This window comes from Coturnix japonica, chromosome 1 (assembly GCF_054131305.1).
Source record: "Coturnix japonica strain WE chromosome 1, WE-NBRP24, whole genome shotgun sequence".
NCBI classification, from domain to species: Eukaryota; Metazoa; Chordata; class Aves; order Galliformes; family Phasianidae; genus Coturnix; species Coturnix japonica.
The window spans coordinates 68,294,552-68,321,133 of NC_140663.1; the positions used below are offsets into that span (position 1 = coordinate 68,294,552).

Below are 26,582 nucleotides of genomic sequence, written 5' to 3' on the forward strand. Positions count from 1 at the left end.
CCATGGCTGCAACTTGAGTACTGTGTTCAGTTTTGGGCCACTCTCTACAAGAAAGACATCAAAACTCTGGAGTATGTCCAGAGAAGGACAACAAAGCTGGTGAGGGTTCGTGAGCACAAGCAGTTGATGAAACCAGGATTGTTTATTGGCAAAGAGGGGGCTCAGGGGAGACCTTACTGCTCTCTACAACTTCCTGAAGGGAAGTTGTGACAAGGTGGGAATCAGCCTCTTCTCCCTCATAAGCGGTGATAGGACTAGAGGGAATAGCCTCAAGTTGCACCAGGGGAGATTCAAGTTGAACATTAGGAAAAATTTCTCTGAAAGAGTGGCCAGGTGCTGGAATGGGCTGCCCAGGGATGCAGAGGAGTTTCCATCCCTGGAGGTGTTCAGGAAATGTTTAGATGTACTAAGAGACATGGTTTAGTGGGGAAATGCTGGTGTTGGGTGGATGTTTGTACTAGAAGACCTTGGAGGTCTTTTCCAACCTTGGTGATGCTATGATTCTATTATAAGTGATTAGAATGATACTTACCCTTATGGTTTTCAATATCTCCTTATATCACTATCTAACGTGCCACTGCAGAGGTCAGAAAATGTTACTACATTAAGTTCATAATGTCTTTTTGTACATTATTATTTCTCTTGGGCAGTCTTCATTTAAAGGCATTGTCAATTTATTTGATTCCGTTGTTTGGTAGAGGTGGCTGAGAAACAAAATCTCAGTTCTAAACCTGCATGAATCCTGAGGAGTCACTGATTCCAGCTGATGCTTTGTTGCTCAGTACTCAGAGGACCATGAATGAAAGCTACAAGTCAGAGTGTTCATGTCCCAGACACTGTGAATGGTCAGATCTACAACTACATTTTGTTTTTATTTTTGTTTAATCAATAGTACCACATGGCATGCATGCTCTATGTTAGCAATACCTTGTCTCCATATCTATAAAGCCCCAAGCCATAAATAAAAATATACAACTGCCAGGCTTCTTAGAGATTTTTAACTTCACAAAAGATGCTCCAATACCTATTAAAGGCAGAATGAGTCATCATGGAATTTCCATCTCACAGTAAAACTGGTATTTCATTTTGACTAGGGAAGAATTCTCCATTTCAACCTTTTTACTCTGGCTGCACTGTAGTTTATTGAAATAGCAAAATGAAACACTCTGATTTTGTTTAAATGCAACATTTGTGTAATTTCTTGGTTACTTTTGAGATGAAGTGTATGAATTCCTACAAAATGCTTTACTTTCGTTTAGTCAGCATTTTCCAAAAAGAGCATATCCAGTGGGAAATTTTTAACACTGAGAACAGAGGCATAAGTGAGTGTTCAAGATGGAGAGGAAAGGAATGAGGAAATTACTCTGTGTCCTATTACTAACAGGATGGGAAAATGAAACTACCTGTATGATCCAGTTTTAGGCAGGGACAACCTAAAAAGAGGAGAGGATTAATTGGGCTACTTCTCTGCAGTTATCAAGAAGCAGGATGCTCTCTGTGATACAGAACAGCTAGTTGGTTTGTGCAGCAGAGGCTCTTTTAGACTCTGTGAGGTCTATATAATGTGGATAATAATAATGCCCACAAGCATCATTTTTGTGGCAGGACAGCTCAAGGTCTTCCCTTTTGGTGGTGTGCATTTTTAAGAAGGCATTTTCAAAAGTGCTTAATTGACTTGGATGTTGAAGAGTGGAAATGGACTGAAGCCTTTTAGACTGTGCAGCTGTCACATGGTCCAGTAAAATGCATTGAAAAAGGACTGTTTTGCTAACAGTCCTTTTGCTCCTGCTGGCTTGTCCAGTGCCACTTGAGCACAACTAGTACTCAGGATAGATGTGTCCTGAGGCATCCCTGAATACGTACTCATCTAATTTTTCCAAAATATTACTGCTTAAAATGCATCCTGTAAAGATGTTGAGAAATGAGCCTGCAAAGATGCTGAAAAATAAGCTGAAAAATGAAAAATATATGTACTAAAGTGAAAACATATGGTAGGTGCAAGTTATATGCATACTTTATAACAAGTTCTGAAAATATACTTGAAGAATGAGAACTGCAAATGTTTCTGGTCTGGATGGCACACACTAAGGATCCCTTGTATGTGCTCCATGATATTTGCCAGGTCTAAAAGTTTAGTTATGTTGGTGAACTTTTGTTAATCAATCAGAAACTTGAGTGTAATAATGAGCAGGAGGGTTGGCTGTGTCAATTCATCCTTTTAATTGTGTTAATAGTTTTGCATGAGGACTGGTTGAACTGGCTGCAGCAATTAAACTGCTGAACCTGAATCTGTGCAGGCCATTCAAAGCAGACATGAGCTTCAAAGGTTCACAATCAATTAGCACTATTTTCTGCTTTTCAGTATGACTTAGTTTCCAGTTAGCAGCAGCTGGTGGCACTGCACAGGACTGAAAGTAAAAGTGCCAAAATTCCACTTGTGTGGTGCTTCTGGCACAAATCAGATTAGGAATTACTGCAGTATTTCCAAATCCATGTGCCAGACCAGAGAGGTTGGGATAAGCCTGTGTAATTATAGGGACCCAACCTCCAACCTTTCCTCATTTACTTAGCACCTTGCCTGCCACATTGCAGCATTCAGCAAAAGCAATTAATGGCCTCTATCTGATTCTAATGTCTCTTTCTGCTTTTCTTTAGAGCTTTGTCATCTGTGGTGGCTTTAGGAGCTAATATCATCTGCAACAAAATCCCAGGCTTGGCCCCTCGGCAGCGAGCAATCTGCCAGAGCCGCCCTGATGCCATCATTGTGATTGGAGAAGGGGCACAAATGGGAATCAATGAGTGCCAGTACCAGTTTCGGTATGGGAGGTGGAACTGCTCTGCGCTGGGAGAGAAAACAGTTTTTGGACAAGAGCTTCGAGTAGGTAAGGGAGTCTCTAATACAGTGCTAAAGTGGTACTGGGACTATCTTTCATCTTTCTCACTATTGTCCTGCAAAGGCTTATCTCCCTCTTGTATTTGCCTGATGGAGTTCAGCAGTGAAGGTCCCAGATCAACAGTTGTCTGTATTTTTTCACTGTCTGAACAATAATTGGCAAGAGACAAAAAAAATCTCTACTGGACTCTAGATGAAGTCATTCACATCTGTGCAACTTCATACCCAGCAATGACCCAGATCCTTGCTCAGACATCCAAGGACATAGTCATCACACCCTGGGATAAAATTGTTTCCAATTTTTGTCCTGTTAGAGGTTGCCATGATAACTGCAGTGCATGATATAGACAATCAAAAGGGAACTAAAATGAGCTGCATATAACACCTCCTCACAGACTAAGTAGAAGGAAAGTCCCAATAAACTCGTGGAAATGTAGTGCGTATGACACAGGCCTTCCAAGGTAGAGCAATGATACATATCCATTTTACTGTTGCTATCATATTTTAAAGAAAATACTTCAAATGATTTGAGGCAGGAAACCTATTCAAAGAAAATAATATAGGATCTTGGCCTGACAAACCACTATCTGGCAGAAAGCTAAATGATCACTTTCCATTTAGCCTATGTCTGATATTATTTCATAGGGAGGAATATGCATATATTTTTTTCCCCACCGCTGAGATCATTGTTTTCCTCATCATCCAGCTCATTATATTAACCCTCTTCCTGTCCTTACCTCCATCTCCCAGGGGCTGGCCTCTTACCATACTGATGGTGCTAAGTGTTGGGATAATGTTTTCTGGTGTGTTGGCTCTTATGAAGGTGCTCAGAGTGAAAACATCCAGCTTCCCTGTAGGGCTGTATCACGTTCTTCTTGAATCACATTCTTCACTGGGTGACACTTTTTTCTTAAACTCAGTAGTTCAGGTGAATCTGTAACATGAAAGTGATTAGATGCAAGATCTCTTAAACTGCATGGAAAAAATGGCAGAATGTTTCATCCCATCTGTGCAAGGAGGAAAGAACTCTCACAGTCCTTTGGTTGTTAACATAGATTACATCTCTGCTTTGAGATGCCAAAAGCTGAGATAGACTTAAGTCAATGATAAAACTGAATTTATTTTTTTTTCAAAGAAAATGCAAGTCAGGGAAACTGAATGAGGTATGGGTTCTGAAGGGCATGGTGGCTGGGTTATACAGATTTGAAATTAAATAAGTGCATTGACATAATGGAAATGGACTTGCATCAGCAGAGAATTCATCGTATTCTATGATCTTTACTCCGCACCAAATCACAGAAGCGGGAGAGGGCTAAAATTAATGATTGAAAACCACAAAAACATTAAGCCAAATTAAAGGCAAAAGTATAAATTTTTGAACTTCAAAAAAAAAAAAACATTTGGTCCAGTTTGGTGAGAATTCTGCTTTTCATTGACTCTTCCCAGATTTATCCTAAAATATTTCTAATTCCATGCAGAAAAATCCACTTGATTAACTTTTGTTTCTTAAGGAGACTATGAGTGGAAGACATTAAATATCCTCAAGGTACAGTGTACAAGAAACAACTTCATATTTAACGTTTGCCTTCAACTTTAAACACATCAGAACAGCATCTACTCACTTGTATTGGCTATCAGAAACATAGGTCTGGTCTTCTGTAGATGGTCTTATGCTTATTTGCGCAAGTAGATGTCCAAACTGATGTTGTTGCTAGAAAATATATAGGTGCCATGCATACTACTGTTCTTTATGTTCATTTGTCCTGATCTGAAAAATTCCACAGGAGGAAAAGTCCTCTAAATGTCTTCAAGGTCATTTATATTTTTGGAAAGAGAGACACTGGAGTGTTGTACTAGAGTCTGTGTCATTGTTAAATTTTCAGTTAAAAAGGTTCTCACAACTTCCACTCTCCTGTTCAAACTAAGAATCTCATGGTATCTCACCAGCTCCCTCTTTGTATTCATAACTAATAATTTTCACCACTGAGAAATACTGCAAGTGAGCACAGTGAAAATGGCTACAGTGGACAACTAGTTGCGCTTGTGCTTTCTTTCTGAAATGAGAGCTATAGCAAATAGAAACTGTTTGGCATCAAGATGGACTAGCTATCAGGATGTTCAACTACACAAAGTTTGAAAAAAACAGGGTTTTCTTGAGTCCTGTTCAGGTCATTTTGCCAAAATATTCACCTGATTCTTGACCTCTTCACCAAACTTGGGTGGTTTCTTGCAGCTCTGAAATGACTGATGTGGAATTTGGTGGATTCTTTTATGGCTTAATCCAAACACAGACAAAACCTGGCAGCTGCAGCTGGGTTCTGATCTGACATTTGTTGAGTGTGAAACCACACAAACTGTAAAGGATGGAGAAGCTTTACATGACCCCTGCCACCTGAGCCAGATGAGTTCCATACAGAGCTTATAAAGAATCTCATAATCCACTTGTCATTATTTGTTTTATTAGTGGAGTAGCATCCAGAGACAACGTAGTCAGTATCTAGGGAAAGGACAAGATTTAGGAAATGGTGTTCTTACACTAGCAAGGGGCAAAAAGAAAAATAAGACAAATAAGAATATACGTATATATACACACATACTTGAAAGGTACAAAAGACTTGTGAGCATAAATATTTGCACGTGTAATAAAACACATCTGTATCTGACACATACACTAACACTAAACCAGATATTTGGTTCTGGCTTAGATAAACTGTAGTGAGGAATAGAGCTGAAAAGTATAGGCATATTATCCACCTTACCCCAAAGGAAAGGTCATCTAGCTCCATCGCAGAACCACTTAAAGGCAAGAAAAATCAACACAAATCATTCAGGTCATAGGAAAGAGGGGAAAAAGTACTGGGCTAAAACTAGGGCATGGGGAGGATGCAATGCAGTGCTAGCTCAAGCTATGGCAAATAATTCTATTCATTTTTATGCACTGGATACAGTCCTGTGAACAGCATAAAATACATAGTCTTGCTTTCTGTTTTGATAAAAGAATTTGAGATCCAGATTCAAGGCTGTTGATAAAATCACCAATTTTTTGGTGTATGAGCAATTCTATTTTCAGCTGACAGAAATAAATAAATTACCTGCAGATTTTCAAATGAAGTGTATAGAGTGGCAATCAGATAAGAAGAAAAATTTGGTCATGTCTCTTTACCAGACTTAAATATATTTAATATATTTTCAGCAGTATGTACATTTGTGAACAACTGTTTTCAAGGTTGGAATGGAGGAACAGCAATGTTTTACCAAAATCTATGACAAACACTTTGAGAATTCACTAACAATTGCAGCTACTTCCATTGAAACAGACTGATGCACTGGTTTCACAAGAACAATGGCAAATGTCCCACTAGTCTTAAGGTTTTGTTTCTCTCCTTTCTAATGTTTTAATAAAAGATACTAAAGATTAAAATAAGCTTTGTTACTTATATGTATATAATATCATACAGTTTATGAGAGCAGTTCCAAAAGTAATGCCTGCTATTTTACTATTTTGGCCCACAACATCAGGGGCAGATGGTGGTAGAATGGTAGTAGAGGCTGAACCTTCCCACCAATATTCCATTACATTTTACTGCCATGTGACAGATGGAAATAAATGTCAGGCATTACTTTCAGAGTGACCTCTTCACTCAGTGCTGCCAGGCAACCCAAAAGGTTGGATACCCATGACCTCTGTGATACACGGGTGTCTATGTTAAAAACGATGTAAATATTTTGTTCAGAGGACAGAAACACAACTTTAGCAACTAAATTACACACATGATATTTGTATTTATGTGAAAGGTTTATAGTAGACAGACATAAAAAGTGACAGGGGTACCCAAATCAGTAGCATGAAGAAAAGATGTGGCATGGGGTTAGTAAGTGAAGCATTGCATATAGAATTTTTTGTTTTTCTTTGTTTTGTTCATTTATAGGTAGGAACTTTTCCAGGCATGCTAATCCCAAAGAAAAGTGTCACTACTACACATGGTTTTACTCATCAAGTCCCTGTACATACTTGTAGCTGTCACCTTCCAGCAGTCAGCCTTAGTTTTCACGCCTGCTCCTCACATTTTGCACTCTCCACTCATTCTTTTTGTTATAAGCCATGAGATTATCTCTTTAACAAATAGATTCATAAACAAATTAGTTAATGATATATAAATTAGTGTTATAAATTTGATAATCATTGTTGAAAGATAATTGATCTAACTTGTTGAAGATAAGGAACCTGGTTTGGAAGCATTTAGTCTCTGGTTCTGAAACCATGGAGTGGTCTTAATTGCCCTGAATGATGTCTGAAGCTATCTATCATGTAGGTATCTCTAAAAGTTATAGTCTGTTAATAACAATTGAAAGCACTCCAAGGAAATAAGTAGCCAGTACAGTCTCTGAGGTAGTGGATGAGAAAATCAAAAGTGAAACTCACTTTCCTTTGAAATGGTATTATTACAGCTAATTTTTGGTCTATTGATCATTTCCACTGGAATTTTCCAAACTCATAAAAAACCTGCTCTTATCAGCTTTTAATCAGGGCAAAAATGAGGCACAGAAGATACTACTGTGTGTAGCCATCAAGGTGGCAAAAGTAATTTATAGAAACCTCCTCTGTCAGACTTGTGACATAGAAAAAGATCACGATGTAGTAGTATGCATCTGACTACTCCTCACACACCACAGAGTGTCTTAGAGATAACTTTAGAGATTTGGTATAAGCTAAAAATACATAAGCCTGTCTGAAAGTATTGTCTTCTATTTATTTCAGTGGAAACTACAAAAGATACAGAGACCACAATAACATTGCTTGATTGAGTGTATCCCCAGCTACAAGATACTATTTTCCAACTTACTCATCACAATTAGCTGTGCATTTTCACCAGTGACGAGCAAGAGCTCTTGTAATGTTGAATAACATGAGGATGGTAACAGAGACAATTCAAAAGACTATTAGTAAAGGAAGACTCACTAACAGTGATGCCTTGGCTGGAAAAGCTGGGGCAATCTTCACCAGGGAGCAATCTCCAAGAGATGCTGCCTCAGTGGGGGTCAGCCCTTAAATGAGGTCTAGAGGAGGTGGAGTCAAGCTCCACACCTTCCAGAAGCACAGCTAAATTACTCTCACCTGTGCTCCCACAGCTGACCCGACACTTGCCTCAGCTGATTAATCAGAGGTTCAGTCTGTGATTATCAATTTCCCATACAGCTCTTCATTTCACAGTCTGACAGCTGTGCACAGCCTTTCAGAATGTGGCTTGTCTTTCATTCTGCTGTCACTGCTGAAATGCAGCACGCACCACCTCACTGTGCTCATATCCACTGTTTGGTCTCCGTAAACATTTGCAAGCATTGATGAATGTCAGAGGGTGGTTTTTTCTGCATGGAGGAATTCAATGACACCTTTGCATCATCCGCACTTCCATTTCAAACTCCATTTTGTCAGACTGCCCCTCTGCTGCCATCTGACACATGGCAACAACATGTAAGGGAATATTGGTGGGAAGGTTCAACCTCTGCTGCCATCTCACCACCATCTGCCTCTGATATTGTGGGCCAACATAATAAAATAGCAAGCATTACTTTCAGAGCAGACCTCATGACTGAACTGCACACCTAATAGAGAAGAATCAACACATTTACTTACTTGAATATCTGATCTTTTATTTGGACCTACAGACTACTGATATAAGGAAAGAATGATTCTAAAGTGAGATTAAGCTGATTGCTGTGAGGGATTTAAGAGAAGAACACATTTTCAGGAACTTCCATTCACCGTGTGCTTGCTTAAGTTGCTTCACAGTCTAGGCATGAAGGGGGCAGGATGGAAGAGAAAATAACCTTTTTAAAGACTGCTAAAATATGTGCATGGATTTTATTAACTCACAGGTGAAGAGTACCTTACAAGTCCTTTTGAGAAATAATGACAGAAAATAAAGTCAGTTGTCAGTATTGTATACATGCATTCACTCACATACAAGCATAGACACGCAAATGTTAAATGCTAGGAAGACAGCATCATTTCAAAGAGAAGATGAAGAAAGAGAAGTGAACATCTTCTGAAAGAAAGATACTCATTAAAAAACAAAAGATATTTTTCAGTACATATGCACTAGAAACAGGTAATAAATCCACATTGAATCCCAGTATTTGAGTTGCAGACCTAAAAAAACATGGGGATTGAGCATGTAAGATAAATAAGTGATGGCATAATGGAGAAATTATAGACATTTTAATATCAGTAAATTATTCTTAGTTCAGGCCATATATAGGCTTTATTTAATTTGGATTCACATATGAATTCAGTCATTTTTATTCTGGGCTACAATGGTGGTTTAACTGAGGTGCCAAATGTTCATAAAACTTCCTAGTAAAATGGGAGGAGTAGAAAGGCTTATTATTCTCCAAAAATGGAAATTTGCCCCCAGGCTGATACATTAATCTGGTACAGTAGTGTCTAGTATGAGTTGGCCAACTTGCAAAACTTTGCTTGCAGTATGAGCAGAAACCTTCCAGTACATGAGGACAGGCAGCAATCTTAGGAATGCTTTATGACCATTCACGTTTCAATGCTATCAGCAAATCAGTAAAGGGAACCATAAATGAATGAATCTGGATAGTTTGCTTTAAGTAAGTAAATTTCTATTCCTCTATTACCCTTTCTTTCCTCCCACCATTTTTTTTCTCTCAGTTACTTTTCATTTTCATTTTCCAATTTTTAATCAACATACATTTTGCTAGTTAATGCTCAGTAATATTCATACATCAGGTTGACCGGATGACTGTATGTTTATTATTCTAACATCTGTGTATTTATTATGGGAAAATCTATCTTTACTGACTTGTGTTATATCCAATAAAAACAATATGGGGGAAAGAAAGGAATTGTGCAGCTGGAAACAATTTGAAGGGGAAAATGAGCTGGAATTAGATTATTTTAAATGTGTTACAGAGAAGAGTGCACACTTCACCAGCGGAAAGGCAGTAATTATCTTTGTTGTAGCAGTAGGTGCTACGATTGGTTTAGGCATTTGTCAGTTGCTGTCAACCACAGTTGCACAGTAGTCTGTGGATCTAACATGGAAAAAGTTCTGTTTATTTCGTTGCTATTGTATAGCATGATTCCTAAAAACAAAGTCCTTTTAGCATTCAGAGAACTGATCAGAAAGAAACCTATTGGTAATTTGAACTGGAAGCCTACCCTGATGCAAGGATTTGATGAAAGCCATTTCATTGTGAGAGATGGCTTCTTGCAAGATGACATTTTCTTCCAACGTATAGTGCAGAAGCAGTCTGGGATGTCAACAAAAAGGTACACATGATGTATTCAATCAGCCAACACTATGCGCATCTTACATAGACTGCACAAGATCAATACACATTGAATCCTTATTGTGCTCATGTGCGTACCTTGGAGCGATTGCCAATGTCCATTTTACAAATGCCATGTGGAGGTTTTGCATTTGCTATTGTGGTTTAGTGAAACAAGTACATGCTATAAATAACATAGCAAATTTAATGAGCTCTGGCTTGTGCAAGGATAATTTTTAAAAGAAGTATCGTGGCATATTACAAGATGTATAATCCTCAGTTATGTTAAGAGAGAGATTTCTCATTATTAGGCTGAATTAAAAAGAAAAAATACATGCACAGCAAGTCACCACCTGTACCAGTTAGGTAAGTCAGTCAGGCAGACAGAGACATCTGGTAAAGAGAATAAAATACAAAATCTGAGGACCTCCTCAGTTTGCTCATTTTGCTGGAAAAATTTATCAGAGGGCTCATTGCACAGCCTTCTGTTAAATGGCTCAGATAAACCATGCATTTATTTTCACAACTAATACATTGCTGGAAGGAAAAACAAAAATATTACTAACCTTTAGAATATTCAGTATGAACTTGTTATATCTACTTTATCACAGAAGGATCTCAGTTTTGTTACTGACTACCCCACAGGTTTCCTTACAAAGACAAAAAAGGCCATGCTGGCACAAAGTCAGGCTATTCCATCTAAAGACCCTCATACTTACATTAGTTACCCCGTAGGCAGTAATCTAAGTACAATAAGGCATGCAGGCTGCCTTAGGATAGTTTTTACAGGATGATTCCATTTGAAGGAAAACTACAAAGTATAAAAAAGCTGTGAAAATCTGGTTGCTGCAAGGTAAAGTGAGAAGACTATTTCAGTTTGCATTATCATCATTGAAAATAAAATTAAAAAGTAGATTCAGACAGTTCATATTTTCTGACTCTAGAAGGGTGGATAAGATTTTTACTATCTCAAGCAGAAAAGCAATACAGTAACCCAAACCAGAATAAGAAAATAAACCTTCCAGCTGGCTGCTGCTGATTCTCGGAAGGGTTAGTAAAAAAAGTTATGAAACAACTACTGTGCTAAGAATTGATAATATTCTAGCTGAAGAGACAAGCTCTCCTGAGAGTAGTAGGTTCAGATTTTTCTTAATTTCAGTAGGTTTCTGTCTGGAAGTTTTTAGAAAAAAAATGAAGTCATTTTTCTTGTAAGGAAGTATTGTGTTAAGGAAACATCTCATTTTAAGAGATGGAGGATTGCGATCTTAGTGAATCTGTTCAAAAATTTGTGGGTGATAATTTCTCTGAGCTTTAACTATTTCTTCATAAGCCAGAGCCTCACAGTGACTCCAAAAGACTCAGTTAATATTCTCAAAACAGACTGCAAATCACAGATGAAAAGATAAATGTGAATAGATAGTACCGTTTGTAAATTATGTGTTGATAGTAATAAATTTTGACTTATATTCTCTACTTCCATGCCTTTTTGTAAGGTTCAACTGTTCAGTTAAAGAGTAGCTTAATTTATTACTATTTTTTCCCCTCAGGGGTCATGGGTTTGAAGAACAGTACAGGTTTTCTTAGATTACAAAGTTACTGTTGTCATTCAAATTTTTGCATCTCTGAAAGAACACTTGCCTTAAGAGGCAGACATAGCTATTCTAAACGAAGCACTAATATGTTAATACACTTATTTCAGATGAACTTTACATGGCTTGCAGCTGGATGAAAAATGGTTGATGCTGACCTGAGTGAGATCTGGAATTTCCATCCAGAGGGGAGTGCTAACTCCTTAAACTTTTGTTTTATTGCATTTTACCTATAAAAATGAAGTTTTTCTTGGAACAGATGTTGTTCTGTAGAGAGCTTCTAACTAAAATACACTGATATACCTGACTCTGACCAACTCCATTCTGGTCTATTAGCATATTGCCTTTTAAGTTAGTTAAGGATGGATATCCTTTGATGTCAACCGATGCAGGGACCTGTAAATGTGGAAACTCAAATCTCTGCATCTCATGTGCTTTGTTCTTGCCTAGTTCCATATGCATCCTAAGTTACATGGCTCTATGAGACACCACACAGCTTGGTTAAAGCCATTGCATAGCACAACGCATTGCCTTCCTGTGACCTTAGACCTCAGGTTACAAAAGGGCCATTGTGTTCTCAAAAAACAACAGGTTGATACGTGGAAACAATTTCATACTTTGTTTCAGAGGTCCAAAATTCAATGGATTTTTTAAAATTAAAAAGAATAACTTCTTTTAAATGCCAGTGTGGAAAACTATGTTTATTTTTGAGATGGATGGCTAGTCAGGATTTTTGGCATTTTTTTCTAGTAAATCTGACTATTTGCAGTGGCAAAAGCTGATGTTATGTGTAATGTGGCCTTATGAATAGAGTGTGTAACAACTTCTAACTCTGATCATGTTGTGCTCAGCACTGGCCAGAACAAAATACTCATTTCCAGTTGCTATTAACTTCGCTTTCAGCTACTTAGGATTAAATTTTCCATGTTACTGGTCTGCCTTGGGATGAGTGAGTCAGAGGTCCCATGGAAAAGATAGTAGGGAAATTCTAGGCTGTTATTTAATTATAAGCTGTACTGTAATTTGGACACTGCAGGGCTAAATTTGAACAGCATTAAGAGTGGCATTTCCTTATTTCCAAGTGCCTTGCTTGGAGCATCCATGTTCTTTTACTGTCCCCTTTTTTTTTTTTTTTTTTTTTTTTAATCACTTTGTAATAGCTGTTGCTGGCTACAAGTGATACATAGCATGCTGACTGAATCAGTAACTTCTAGCCTCCCAGTCCTATTGATCTGGACTTTCAGTGTAATGCTCGCCTTAAACAGAAAGGCAAATAACATTTAAAATTATCCAGTGTCTGCTGCTGGGCTTAGCCCAATATCAGGAGAGCAAATATTGGTCAGCAGCATTTTTACTTCTGCTTTCACAAAGGCCAGGATTTTACATTCATTTGAAAGACTCCTGCCTTTTAAGTACAAGCAGAAGTTCAATTTGGAGCTGAATTTTATATCAGGGACTTTACTAAAACTTAAATCAATCAAGAGAAATCAACTGTGCAGTATTTGAATATTTAGGTACAGAAAAACTTAACAAAATAACATGTACTGATGAATCCTGCCACTTTCTTACCACATAATAAGAAAACCTTTTATGTAAAAAGAAAGGCAGCACAGAAGAGTGGCAGAACCTGCCAGCATTTGATGCTGTGAAAACTTGTGCTTCTATTTACTTTGAAGATTCCCTGCACTTCACTAGTGTGGTTAACTATGTTGTCAAAATCTCTTCACTAAAACTACATATGATAGGTTTGGTCCATCTAGTTCAACCTCTACATCAAGCAGGACAGATTAATCATAACATTAGGTTTCTGAGTTACATATCGAAACATCCATCTCTTTTGTGTCCTTTTGTTTGGGATGCACTCTGTTTGGTAAACCATCTGTTCCTAAACTGAAAAGCTGAGAACAAATAGAGAGACATGTACAAAAATTACAAAAAACAACATTTGTTGATCTGTACATTTTTTGTATGTAAGTGAATATTTCAGCATTCATGCTCAGATTGCCATTCCATGCAGTTTACTGTCCCGCCTCCAGTCACAAACAATTTCTTTGTCTAATGAAGTGACTGGCATATTCAAAAATATTAAGACTGACAATATCTTATTTTCTAATTGTGAAAATTTCTTTCCTGAGCATCATGCATGACTCCTTAGCATTGGATTAAATTACCCATGACTGTAGTTTATTTCTTACTGATGTATTGTATGTCAATAATTGTGAAACATAATATTATTGTTAATGATATGAGACTAAAATGAAAGCAAGCAAGTAAACATACAAGAGTAGAATTTTATGTGTTATTGTTGGGAGGCTTGAAAAAACAGAATCTAGCACAGCAGTACTAAGGTTGCTGTTCTCTTAGTCTTCAAATTAGCTAAGAACTTGAGTCATCTTCTATTTGACTAATATATACTTAACTTTAAACCCCTTGTTTTAAGTCCTATTTGAGTATAATGGGTTTTGAAAGTACTTCACTTTAAATGCATGTTTAAGTTCTGTGCAGAGTATCAAAGTCATAGTGGAAGCCAGCATGTAGGATCAAACTGAGGGTGGATCGTTCAGTTAGCAATAAGTGTCACACTTTTTTGTTTTTTATTCAGTTTGTTCTTAGGATTAAAGTAACTCTAGGTGAAGACTTACAGCCATAACTATAGTCTGTTGGTCTCTCTACTACAGAGATTCATCTTCAGGTTTCTGGGACTGGTAAAGAAAGATGATTCCTAAGAATTAATCAGCACTGGTGTAAAAACAAAGGCTTGAATGGATGAGGAGTTTATAAGGATGCCACTCTCATTCCAGAAAGAAAACTAGTTCGTTGGCTTGATTTAAGCTCAACAGACATGGGCTGACTTTAATGACAATAGTTAAAGGAAATTGCTGTTGACAAATTGCTGGATAGTTCTATTTGGGATCATTATTTATTTTTCCTAGTTCACTCATTTCTTCATGACAACATGGAAACTTGTTTTCTGTCTTCATCTTGGGTACTGTGTTCAGTTTGGGGCTGTGCCATTCAAGAATGACAGGGAACTTCCAGAGAAAGTCCAGTGAGGGAACACAGGGATGACCAGGGGCCTGGACCATCTCCCTTATAAGAAAAGGCTGAAGGACCTGGGGCTGATTCAGTCTGGAGAAGAGATAAAAAGGAGACCTTATCAAAACTTAGAAATGGGTGGGAGTCAAGTGGATGGGGCCAGGCTCTTTTCAGTGGTGTCCACAACAACAGGCACAAACTGGAATACAGGAAGTGACATCTGAACATGAGGAATATCTTCTCTACTTTGAGGGTGACAGAGCACTGGCACAGGCTGCCCGGAGAGGCTGTGGATTCTCCTTCTCTGGAGATATTCAAAACCCTCCTGGACTCCTTCTTGTGCAACATATTTTAGGGAAACTGCATTAGCAGAGTGGTTGGACTAGATTATCTCCTGAGGTCCTATCTAATCCCTATGACTATTTGATTTTTGATCCACCCATTATGTTCACAAAAGGTATCTACTGACAGGGTTGAAGCAGATTTGCAGTTTCTGAGGGGAATGACACGAGGTAGCCTTGGCATCTGTCTTTGTTGCTGAACTTTCAGGCTTCAGACAACAGAAGAAGAAAAATGGGAAGTCCCTTCTTTGCTTCTTTCTTTTGGCCCAGACTCACACCTCATAGTTCAGGCATTTGGATGAGATGTCTAAGATGTGAACCTAATCAGCCTGTATTCCTTGTATGGTCAAAGAAGAGAGAAAAGCACTTCCAGAAGGCGTGCATGGCTGTGTGGATGTCCCTGTTGACTGTCTTGAGAGTTTAGACTCCCTAATTAGGTATCAAGCCTCTTCATGTCTAATTTTTCTCTGTGTAATTTTGCCTTCTCTATACATTTCTCAGGGGAGCATGCAGTCCTTTATGAAGGCATACCTGCTTGTCTGATATAACAGACATGGAAACATAACCTTCATTTAAACTCCTGGTTATTCTTGGTACTCATTTACCATCAGTACCTGCAAAACTTGTGTAATTTTATGCTTTCGGGCAGATACTGGCAGAAGAATGCTGTAGCCACAGGCACATATACTCCACCACTGCTACTTGGAAATTTAAGAACAAGTGTGAGTCCAAAATTACCACCAGATGGTGCACCTATTTAGCAAGTGACCAAGACATGTTCCACAAGAAAGGGTAGCCTCCAGCAACCCATCAAGTTTCTTCGCCTGCTGTTTATTCTCAATTGTGATATGAACTGAATGTGTTTGAAACATGGACCTGCTGGTATTACTGTTTTGTTACATTTAATATGGAGTATGTTTTCAATCTTTGCAATGGAAGCCTTTCAACTGCTTCACTTGGGGCATGAGGAAGTGGGAAAGAATGTAGCAGATCTGTGAATGTGCGTAAATGGCAGAACAGGAAAAGGGATGAGATGGGAGCAGGAAAGACTGGTAACTGTAAATGACAACAAGCAGATTCCAAAATCAGAAATGATCAGCATAAACCATCTGTGCACTTCTGTTTTATTAAGTGGGATGAGTTCTGATTATAATGGTAAGTAGCTGGTAGAACGTTGAAGTCAGGGCATTTCCAAAGGATGGTCTTGATGTGTAAGTCAGTATTTTGGAAAACTGCCACTGCCAGTATCCCAGGCAAAAACACATGGGATATTTATTAACTTAATAGCAAAGGTGGTGAACTTTCCTAAACTGTTGTTTTTTTATTCCCTGACTACTTCTCATTCCGAAGCATCTGTGGTATTCCACACTCAAAAATTAGCAGAAATTCATAAGCATGCATTTTCTGCCATATTGTTCTGAACTTCACAAGAACATGTGATTCATTAACTTGATTTACTCTAAACCATAGAATCATAGAATATACTGAGTTGAAAGGGACCCATAAGAATCACTGAGACCAGCTTCTGAAAATGAGAACAGGAACAGTTTCCACTGAAGGGCAGTCTGCAGTTTGTAGAGTCACAGCTAGCTAAAAGCACTGGCAACTGACAGAGCCATGGGCTGAGTCATGTCAATAAACTATCATGTGTAGGACATCAGTAGATTTCTCTTCCCATCCTACTTTTTTTCTTGCATTAAAGAAATCGTTGAAGTTGTTTGCAGGTTACTGGCAATCCTCTTTCACAAACATTACAAAATTAATCTGAAAGAAAATATTGTGAGTCTTGTTTTATTATTATTTAAAAGGTTCCATAATTAAAACTTAATATATTCCTAGAAAACGATTAATTAGAATGGTTGTTCTTTTGATTTCAATTTGACCAGAACGGAAATGTCTGAATAGAATACTCCCTCTGAGCAAAGAATGAAAACATTTAAATACTCTTCAATCAGAGAAGTACTCATTCTGAATGGATAAAATCTTCTTAAATTTCATTTGTCCGAGAGGAAGACATCATCCAAAGAATTTCAATAAAATTCTTCTTCTATCATTTTTCACATACCCTGTGGCTCCTGGTGCAATGTGAGAACTATCATTTTATGGTTAAAGCAAGGACCAGGAGATAATGGATTTGGATGTTCCTCCCAGTTGCTCCATATACTTTTCTTGTGACTTTGGGCGAGTCACTTCATACCTTGCTGTATAGAGACTAAAGATGACTAATTTCAGTGGGGAACTAAAAGGCTTAATTAATGTGGACTAACCTCACTGAGACACAAACGTTTATGAGGTACCCTGGGATCTTCAACCAGAAACAACTGCTCATCAAGTCTTCTTATCCAAACAGGAAGCAAAGGACAGATATGTCATGAAGGGATTTGTTTTTATAGAAAGCAAGTTCAGGTCTGAAACATGGTCCTTAGTGAAGAATTGCAGTAGGCCTGATACAATTTCTTACTTTGAACAAGAAAGAAGTATGGAAGCTTAAGGTAGTTATCTACAAAAAGTCTGAAATCCAGTTTCCCAAAGAGAAAACATTGCTTAGTACTTAGATGAAGCATTATACAGAGAGAAAATGAATCCCACTGGACAAGTAACTGATTGTTACTTACTACATGCACACTGCACGTATGCTGATCCGTGGACTAAATCTTCCTGCCCAAGACTCTCTTTTTCTAGCTACTGGTGCACAGTGACATCCTGACACTAGTAATGCAGCTTGAACACATTTTCCCCTCCTTTTTTTTTCTCCTTGCTTTCTCCCATTTCTTTCTTTTTTTTTTTTCTTTCAGTAGTTCAGCAATGCTGAATGCAAGTTCCCTTCTTTTGTTTGCTTTTCCCTTGTCCATTGATCAACCATGTTTCTTTTTTACAGACACTACAGTAAAAACAGAAGCTCTTAGCAGGAGTGTTAGCTAGGATTTCCCTGTCCTCTTACACAACCAAAGTTTTTGCAGGACTGCTTTACTGTTTTCTTTGAGGGATTACCAGCAATGTTCCACATACTACTGACACAATGAGGCATAAGCTTCATTCAGAGAACGCAAGACTCTGATTTCTAAAGGATAAGGATTCTAGACTACAGTGCAACTAAGGATGGCCATGGAAAGCTTGAAAGGTAGCGATCTACCCTGAAATCCGAGAGGTAGAAAGACTTCTGGAATGTTTTCACACAGCACAAAGTATTTCCATGATTACTGAGTCCTGCTCAAAAGTTAAATTCAAAATGTCTGCTCTGAATATCTTATATAGAGAAGAGAAACATTACATTATGTGATGGGCTAAAATATGACTTGGTAAAATGTAGCCTAATCCAAGATTTTTCACGTGAAACATTTGTTTTGGTTTGGTTTTCAGACATTTGCCTCTCAAACTGGTCTATTTTAATTAGAGCTCAACCTGAACCACAAAAGATAGATTTGAACTTTCCCAGAGTTCAGTGGTGTTCAGATCTGGCTTTTGGTTTGGCCCATCACAGAGATAGGGGTCAGTTTCAAAGTTCAGATCTGCAAACAAGATTCTTCAAAGCATGGGACTGTGAGGATTACTTAATGAGACCCAAATCTTCTTTTAATGGCAAATTTGCAGTATAGACACTTGTTAGCGTTTTTCTGAAGATTTTTTTTTTTTTTTTTTAACTGATGTTCATATAAATCTATTTGAATACTCATGTATTCATTCTCCTGGAAGAGTGTTGTGTCTTCTTTCCTGATCACAAAGCCCTGCTTTCCTGCTTTCCTGCTCAGAAGCTGGAGTACCTCTAGAACCTACAGACTTTGCTTCTGATCTCTGTTTAAAACTCATCCTTTGGTTCTAGGATATTGTGCGTAAAAACAATAGAAACTCCTTGTGGGCAAGAATTTTGACCTCTTTATTCTCTTAGAGTTTTGATTTTTCAGCTGAAGGGGCAATTAACTCACAGGGCTGCCATCCATGCATTCGTCAAACCCTTCTGTGCAAACTCTTGCAGGTGTGGACCAGCATCTTAGGGTGAACTCACAAAGTACTTGGCAAAACACAGGCTTATCTCTCTGATATTAGCACAACACAGTAAATACTAGTCACCGATCTAATAGATAAGATAGCCTGACTGCTAGCCTGACAGGTTTAGATTAAACAGTAATTCAGTATCTTTCATGAGGCCTAAGAAGATCAGTGTAATCACTCACTGTTTTTGTGAATCTTCTCACTTGCTAACCCACTGTCAGGACCAGAAGCTCCAGAGCTGAAAAAAAAGTCTTTGCTCTGCAATGCTTCCAGACTCATTTTGTAAACCAGAGAGGTTTGGACAAGTATCTGAGCTCTGTGTGTTTAATCCAAAACCCTCTGAGCTCTTTATTCTTTTAAATCTCTTTCATATGTGTGATTTGTGCTGCATTTTGTTCGCTGAGGTTACAAATGAGTACCAGGCAAAGACCCTGTAAACACCAAGAAGGGTAGACATCATTGCTTGAATCTCTTTTTCCTCTCAGAAAGATTGTCAGGCAAGCCAAACTCAAATGCAACCACACAGGCAGAGTAAGAGTGTTTAGGAGATCTTTAAGAACATTTGAATGCAACTCTGAATTCAGCCCCTTTCATGAGAACTTTCTTATTTGCTTTCCACAAAATCTGTGCTCTGGCAGGGAGTAGCAGTGATTTCTGGGGCAGCTGCCCAGTTATTTCCCCTACACCTGGATGATGTGGTCTTTACAGCAGAATTAGCAGAGCAGAAGGCAGGCTCATACTAATCTACAAATCCCGCTTCTCTTCTGCTGCCACAAAGGAAGGTCTGGCTTGAACTGGAGTGTAAGGTAAAGCCAATGAGGCATGTTTCTTCTTCTACCATGGGTGTTACTAGGGCAGTGGTGTCATCCTGAACAGTCAAACGGAGACACTATGTCTCCCATGCCAAACCTTGTTCTGCTAAGAATGCTCTGGAGAAAAACACTAAAGCCTGCTCAGCTGAGAGGGGACTGGTGAGTAACCAGCAATAGAACTCACACTGGAGACCTGCTTGTGAAATCTGACGTAGCATGTCAGAATCTGTCCTCTAGGGTGTCCTGTCAGATATAAAAAAACCAGACCAGTAAAAACATATGATTTGCAGAACAATCTTAAGGACTAACATGCAGAATTACCCTCCAGAAAATTGACAGCACTGCCCAGCAAACACAAGAGCCTCTCTGTTTTGTTCCTGTGCGGACTTTTATAGGAAAAAAGAAAAAAGCAACATTTTAGCTCATTCCTTGTACTCTTCCTTCCTTCCTTCCTTCCTTCCTTCCTTCCTTCCTTCCTTCCTTCCTTCCTTCCTTCCTTCCTTCCTTCCTTCCTTCCTTCCTTCCTTCCTTCCTTCCTTCCTTCCTTCCTTCCTTCCTTCCTTCCTTCCTTCCTTCCTTCCTTCCTTCCTTCCTTCCTTCCTTCCTTCCTTCCTTCCTTCCTTCCTTCCTTCCTTCCTTCCTTCCTTCCTTCCTTCCTTCCTTCCTTCCTTCCTTCCTTCCTTCCTTCCTTCCTTCCTTCCTTCCTTCCTTCCTTCCTTCCTTCCTTCCTTCCTTCCTTCCTTCCTTCCTTCCTTCCTTCCTTCCTTCCTTCCTTCCTTCCTTCCTTCCTTCCTTCCTTCCTTCCTTCCTTCCTTCCTTCCTTCCTTCCTTCCTTCCTTCCATTTCATTTCATTTTTCTTTTTCTTTTTCACTTTTCCTTTTCTTTTTCCTCTATTGCCCTTTTATAATATTTCTCTAGATTCATGATGCAAATATGAGAAATATATATATACTTATTTGTATCTTGGCTAGATCGAGTAGATGCCTTGTGTATATTACTCAGTTTAGTGCAAGACACTTCATAAACCAAACATAAAACTTAAAAATGTCACAAGTACATAGAATTAGCACTTCACATAGAATCATTCTGATTCTGTGCTTGGTATAATCTGAAAAACTAAAGAAACATACTAGAAGTTATATTTTGTTCAGTAGAACACTTTTCTCCCAATTAGCTTGATAAATAAGGCCACCTTCTAGTTTTTAATGTCATGAAAACTCTCCTCAGAATACAGAAAAGGATAACAGTCTGATTTTAAGGGTGGAACTCCCTTTACTTAAACCACTATATACCTTCAGCAATTACAGCTAGATGTCTGCTGCCAGCACAGTTTGAAAGGCTCACAGTCCAGGGAAATGTGGATTACCTCCCTGATCGGATAAGTTTAGACTTTGTCCCTTTCGATGAATATTTTACTCTCAGTTTTGGGGCTTTGCCATCTAGCTTGACTACTTCTGGATATCTAACTCTTTGTTTTTTGTTATCTAACTCTTTCAATACTTGGTGAGACTTGATTTCCATCCTGACCATGGCGAAAATAATGGGTGTCAGAGTATTTAAAAGAAAGGCTTTAAAGTAGACTTTCTGTTGCAGATTTAGCTCTAAATATCTAGCTTTTGCACTATAGATGTAATAAACTTTGTATACTGGAAACTCTGGAATCTCATATCTACAAAATCACAGCAGTTTTTTGCTGACACATATAAAAGGCCAGCTATTGAAATCCTGCTTAAAATTGAAGGTATTGTAGTGGTAGTCAAGAAATGTCATTGACACAAAACAGGGACATGAAAAAAATTATCATCTCTCTGAAACAGAAACAAATGCACTTCGGGAGAAAACTCTGGCAAGACACTGAAATTAGTTGTTTTGTCAAGTGAAAATTAAAGGAAGGCTATGTATCTAACTCTCTTCAAGTATGGTATGTGAGGCAGCATTAATACAGGATGTCAGAGCACATTCTAAGTGCTTCTGTGTTGCAGGCAGGTATGATGATGCCAGGTGTTGCTATGCCCAAATCCCCTCATGGCTCTGCAGTGAAATCCCATTCACAGGGAACACTTCTGCATTTGAAGGTCTGACGTTTCAGATGTTAGACGAGAAGTCTATAGCTGACTTCTTTCATAGCCTCAGTACAAAGAAAACCTAGCCAGAGGACAGCTTATTCTCTTGCAAGTCCTTCTGTCATGTGAAAAAATGTCTTAACCTCCTTGTTTCCCTGTAAAAGAGGTCTAAATGGAGGAAAGACACAATTTTTTAAGTCAGAGACTACCTCTTGCATAAAGAGATTTGTGTCTAACACAAACTGTAGCTGAGTATCACTTAGTCTTGACAACCAAGGAGAACTTCTCTTCTGAGCAGTGTCATTTCTAAAGGCTTGAGTCCATAAAAATGACATGTGAAAATCTGTGATTTTGGACTGTCTTCCATTTGCCTGACTGGTTCAGAGTGGAGATTGTTTTCTTTTTTCTTATTTATTTATGATGATTATAGTGGCAAATACTTTTCTATTTCTTAATATTTTAGTGTGCAACACTTTCCTTGCTGAGCACCACGCAGATCTCACAGAAGCCTACAGCAGGTGATATTGCAGTGCACTCTCAAGAGCAAAGCTAAAAAAAATGTATGCCCTAAAGAAAAGCTGAAGACTCCCTGTCCTTTCTTAGCTGGTGTTTTTATTTCTCCCGGTGAAGTATCTTCCAAAAAAGGGATAGTACATAAGTAAATTCTATACATAAGAACTGTTATCATGAACAGACTGACACAATTCAATTTTTATAAAAGCATCTGGGTCTGTGTAGCCCCATCTAATTTGAGGATATTAGCGTACTTTCAGACCCAGTTTCTCTCCCTTGCCTTCAGGATTCTATGCTTTCTGACAATGAGTACAAAGAACTTTAAATAAACCAGTGTACTACAAGATGCCCCCAGCTGAGCTTTCGCATTTTAGGATATATCAAACCACTAGTCATCGCTGAAAAGTAAAAACACCAAACATTCAGCAGGGAATCATTAAGTTCCACAATGAAACTTCAGTAGCTCCAGAGCAGAACACAAGCAGGAGACGATCCCTCTGCTCCAGCTATTGCATCCTACATAGTACTTTGACAGTATTAGCAGTAGCATTGTGAAAACACAGTCGGCTGTGACACTGCACAGGCTTTTCTCAATGGTACAGTGTATCTGGGAGCTACCCCCTCACGGTTCATGCACTGTCTATTTCTCAGGCTATGCACTTGTGCATCCTTTCAATGAGTCTTTAGCACCATGTTTTGATAAAACCTCGATGAAAACAAGTAGTGGTACTTTTGGATCAAAACTTGATGTGCCTATTTTCTCTAAAAATAAGATAAAGATTGTTTGCTAGAGCTGAATTAGTCAGAGATGTTTGCTTCAACAAACAAACAAACAGGAGAGAGCCTAAATTTCCCTTTTTCTCCAGGCACTTTTAAACACCATCAACACAAAGATCAAAGCTAGCTTACTGAATTCTCAAGAGCTGTCCCAGGAAACTCCAAGGAGCACACTGCAAGAAGACAGTCAAATGCACAACAGAACTATGCTCACATTAGATCAGAAGTGCTGACTATTGTTTATGGTTGCCAGGAGCTAACTGAATATGATTAGGGGGCAAATTAAGAAAGAAAATCTGGTAAATTGTTGGAAGCCTCGTTACAGAAGCCACTGTGGAAAGTACCACTGAGCCTTTAGACATGTCATTAGCCACGACATTGGAAAAATGTTTGAAAAAATCTGAAAAGCAGAGGCATAGCAAAGAACTTCTAACATTCTTCCAAAAGTATTTAAGCAGTGACACCAGTGAGCTGCAAAAAGGCAAGTGTGAAATAAATCTGGCTCATGTAGGAAAGAAAATTTGACAGACTCCCATAAACAAGAGGAAATAATACAGTTGACAGCGTGATTGTAAACAAATGGCCAAAATTATGGCAGCTCCATAAAGACTAAGTAGGATTCTAGAGTTTAAAATGCTGAAGAAGAATCTGTAAACAAATCATTATGTCATAGCAGTGTCATAGCACTGCACATTCTCAGCTTTGAAATCTGCACACATTGTCTTCTGCAGCACTGAAGTATAATCTGAAATAGACATCATGAGCAGTCTGTGAAGAAGGGACTGAAATCATTTGCAACTGCTCTACTTCTGGTCAAGTTAAACAGACCTATCTGAATGAAACACCAGGAAATAATACAAGAAGGTAACCATCAACCTTTTCTGAGAGAGTTAGTGTTGAGCAGATGGTTACAGAACTAATGTAATCTACAGAAGAGTATAATTTTAGCGTTACATGGAAGGAATTACCTACTCAGTTTGAGTGCATTCTTCTTAGCTGTCCCTCATCTAAGAATATTTGTCAAGTTCACTGTAGAACCATCAGTCCTGGCAGCCATTGCAGCTGAAAATTTACTGAGAATTCTCATTAAGAAAAGTTGAAAAGGCAAATATATCATCTTTGTCTAAAAGAAGAAAAAAAGGAATCACAGGATCAATCAGCTTAACTTCAGTAAATGAAAAAGATATGGGAACAAAAACTCATTTATAAGCTCATAACTGAAAACAAGGAGATGAATTACATTCTACAAAGATCTGTCAAAAACAAATTATTTTAAACCAATCTAACATCCTTCTTTTGCCACCTAGGGCCTCAGAGGCTGAGAGGAACCAGTATATACTATATATCTGATCTTAAATGAAGATTTTGACAATGCTTTATATTATATTCTCATAAGATTAAGGAAAATGACTGAACAGGTACACGTTATCTGGAAATTTACTTGGTGCGTACTTGGGTGTAATTTTTGAGTTTCCTTTGTAATTCATGCTGGTTCTGGCAACAGTTGATTTTACACTCTTGGCTTTAGCAAGGGAATAAGCTGTGCTCATTGAATTTACAAATGAAGTCCAGATTGCAACAATATTGGAGGAATTTTGAGTAAAAATTGAAAATGATTAAAAAAATAAAAAGCCTGAAAAAGAAGAAAACGAAACAAAAGATAAAGAGGAGACAAAGCAGAAAGGCAAAGATTAGTACATGGGAATAAACAGCCGCATAGATGCAAGAAATATCTGTTGAGATAGTGTCTGCATGCAAGAAGACCTCAAACTGAGTCAAAAACATCCTGCTACTGTGGAAACACAGTAAACTGGGAGGCAGCATGTGAAATGCTACTTCTGCTCTAACCCTAAGTGGGCAAGGCATCAGCTGGTCACCCTGTCCTGTCTCTAACACAGCAGCACAAGGCATCAGGTGGCTGGGAGAGTCCAGAGAGAGCTGCAGAAGTGATTATTGCTCTTGAAACTGCTCTACAGGGACTTGTGGAACAAGTCTAGAAAGGGTGTGGAAGTCTTTAATTGTTTAAAGGCTGTTGTTAGAAGAAGAATGCAGTTTCTTAGCATCTGTACAGTAAGAAATGGTTTGTACTGAAATACAGTTTCAGGTTGATATTAGTAAAATGTCTAACAGTGTGTAACAGTGTGAGTCTCAAAGCTCTGGAATAGGCTGTCAAATCTCCACAATGAAGAATTTTAAGAACAGGGTAAATAAAAAGCAGTTGTGAAGGGCGCCTGAATTATTAGCTTACAAGAGGGTTGAGGGGTGGGCTATTTTTCTAATAGCATTGTGTAATTTTTTTCTATCATTGTTAATAGAAGATTTAGCAAACTAATGTCTAAACATTTTATATTCCATAGTCTAATCTCTTGATTTAAATCTGAGTTCTACTAGCTGACATTCATTAGCACTTCCATTCATCTAGCTGCTGAGAGAAGACATTTCTGAATGATGTGTGGAATAGTAATAGTCTGAACTAGTTACTCTGAAAAATAGATTCCTTACTAATAACTGTGAAACAGTTAAATCTGTAATGTTGCACTTGCAATCAAACGGTCAAAATTTAGCATACAAGATTCTCAGCTGATTGCGGTTACATGATGAATATATGCACATTAGAACACAGTAAACTACAGTAATTATAGAACTTGTAGTCATTTCCACATCAAACTATACTAAGTGTAGTGGTCAGTTAGCAGCCTAAAAGATCATCAGAGGTGACATCTAAATTAGGACTAAAAGTGTAGGTTGCTCCAAAACTCCAACAATGGATAAATAGGCTCCTCTCACCCTATCTGCCAGAAATTGCTAACTGTGGGAAGCAGCAATCAAATATTTGACTGAGAAGAAACTGTCTATATTAATGGGTAATAGAACACTTTTTAATTACATCCCGCAGTAAGAATGCTTAAATCGACAGATCACATACAAGACTTCTTTCATGACAGAGCAGATTGCAAGAAATGTCTTTCAGCACCATTACCAAAGATAATAGTCATAATTTCAGTCAGTATGGATTGGCTATCTTCTACAGGAGTTACTAGGTTTCTGTTTACTATTCTACCTTTTAGGAATTAAATCAGAATTATCTCCTTTGACATCACAGCATGCATTTCTAATAGAGAAATGTAGGAATACAAGGGTCTCAATAAGAGCCAACACAGTGTTTTTTCCACTAATATAAGATCTTAACAGAATTATTTTCATCTATGTAAAGAAAGAGAAACATTGAAAAGTTAAACAAGTGATGTGTAGTACCAAATAACTTGGT

The 26,582-nt window shown here is 38.1% G+C and overlaps 1 protein-coding gene across 4 annotated transcripts in view; it reads left to right on the top strand.

Moving 5' to 3' along the window:
• Positions 1-26,582, top strand: part of WNT7B (Wnt family member 7B) — a 92,715-nt gene that overhangs the window by 47,831 nt on the left and 18,302 nt on the right. For all 4 annotated transcript variants that reach the window (XM_085522713.1, XM_085522720.1, XM_085522722.1 and 1 more), the window contains one exon: positions 2,656-2,882. In XM_085522713.1, the coding sequence (XP_085378839.1) occupies positions 2,656-2,882 (227 nt within the window). The remainder of the gene's footprint in view (positions 1-2,655; positions 2,883-26,582) is intronic.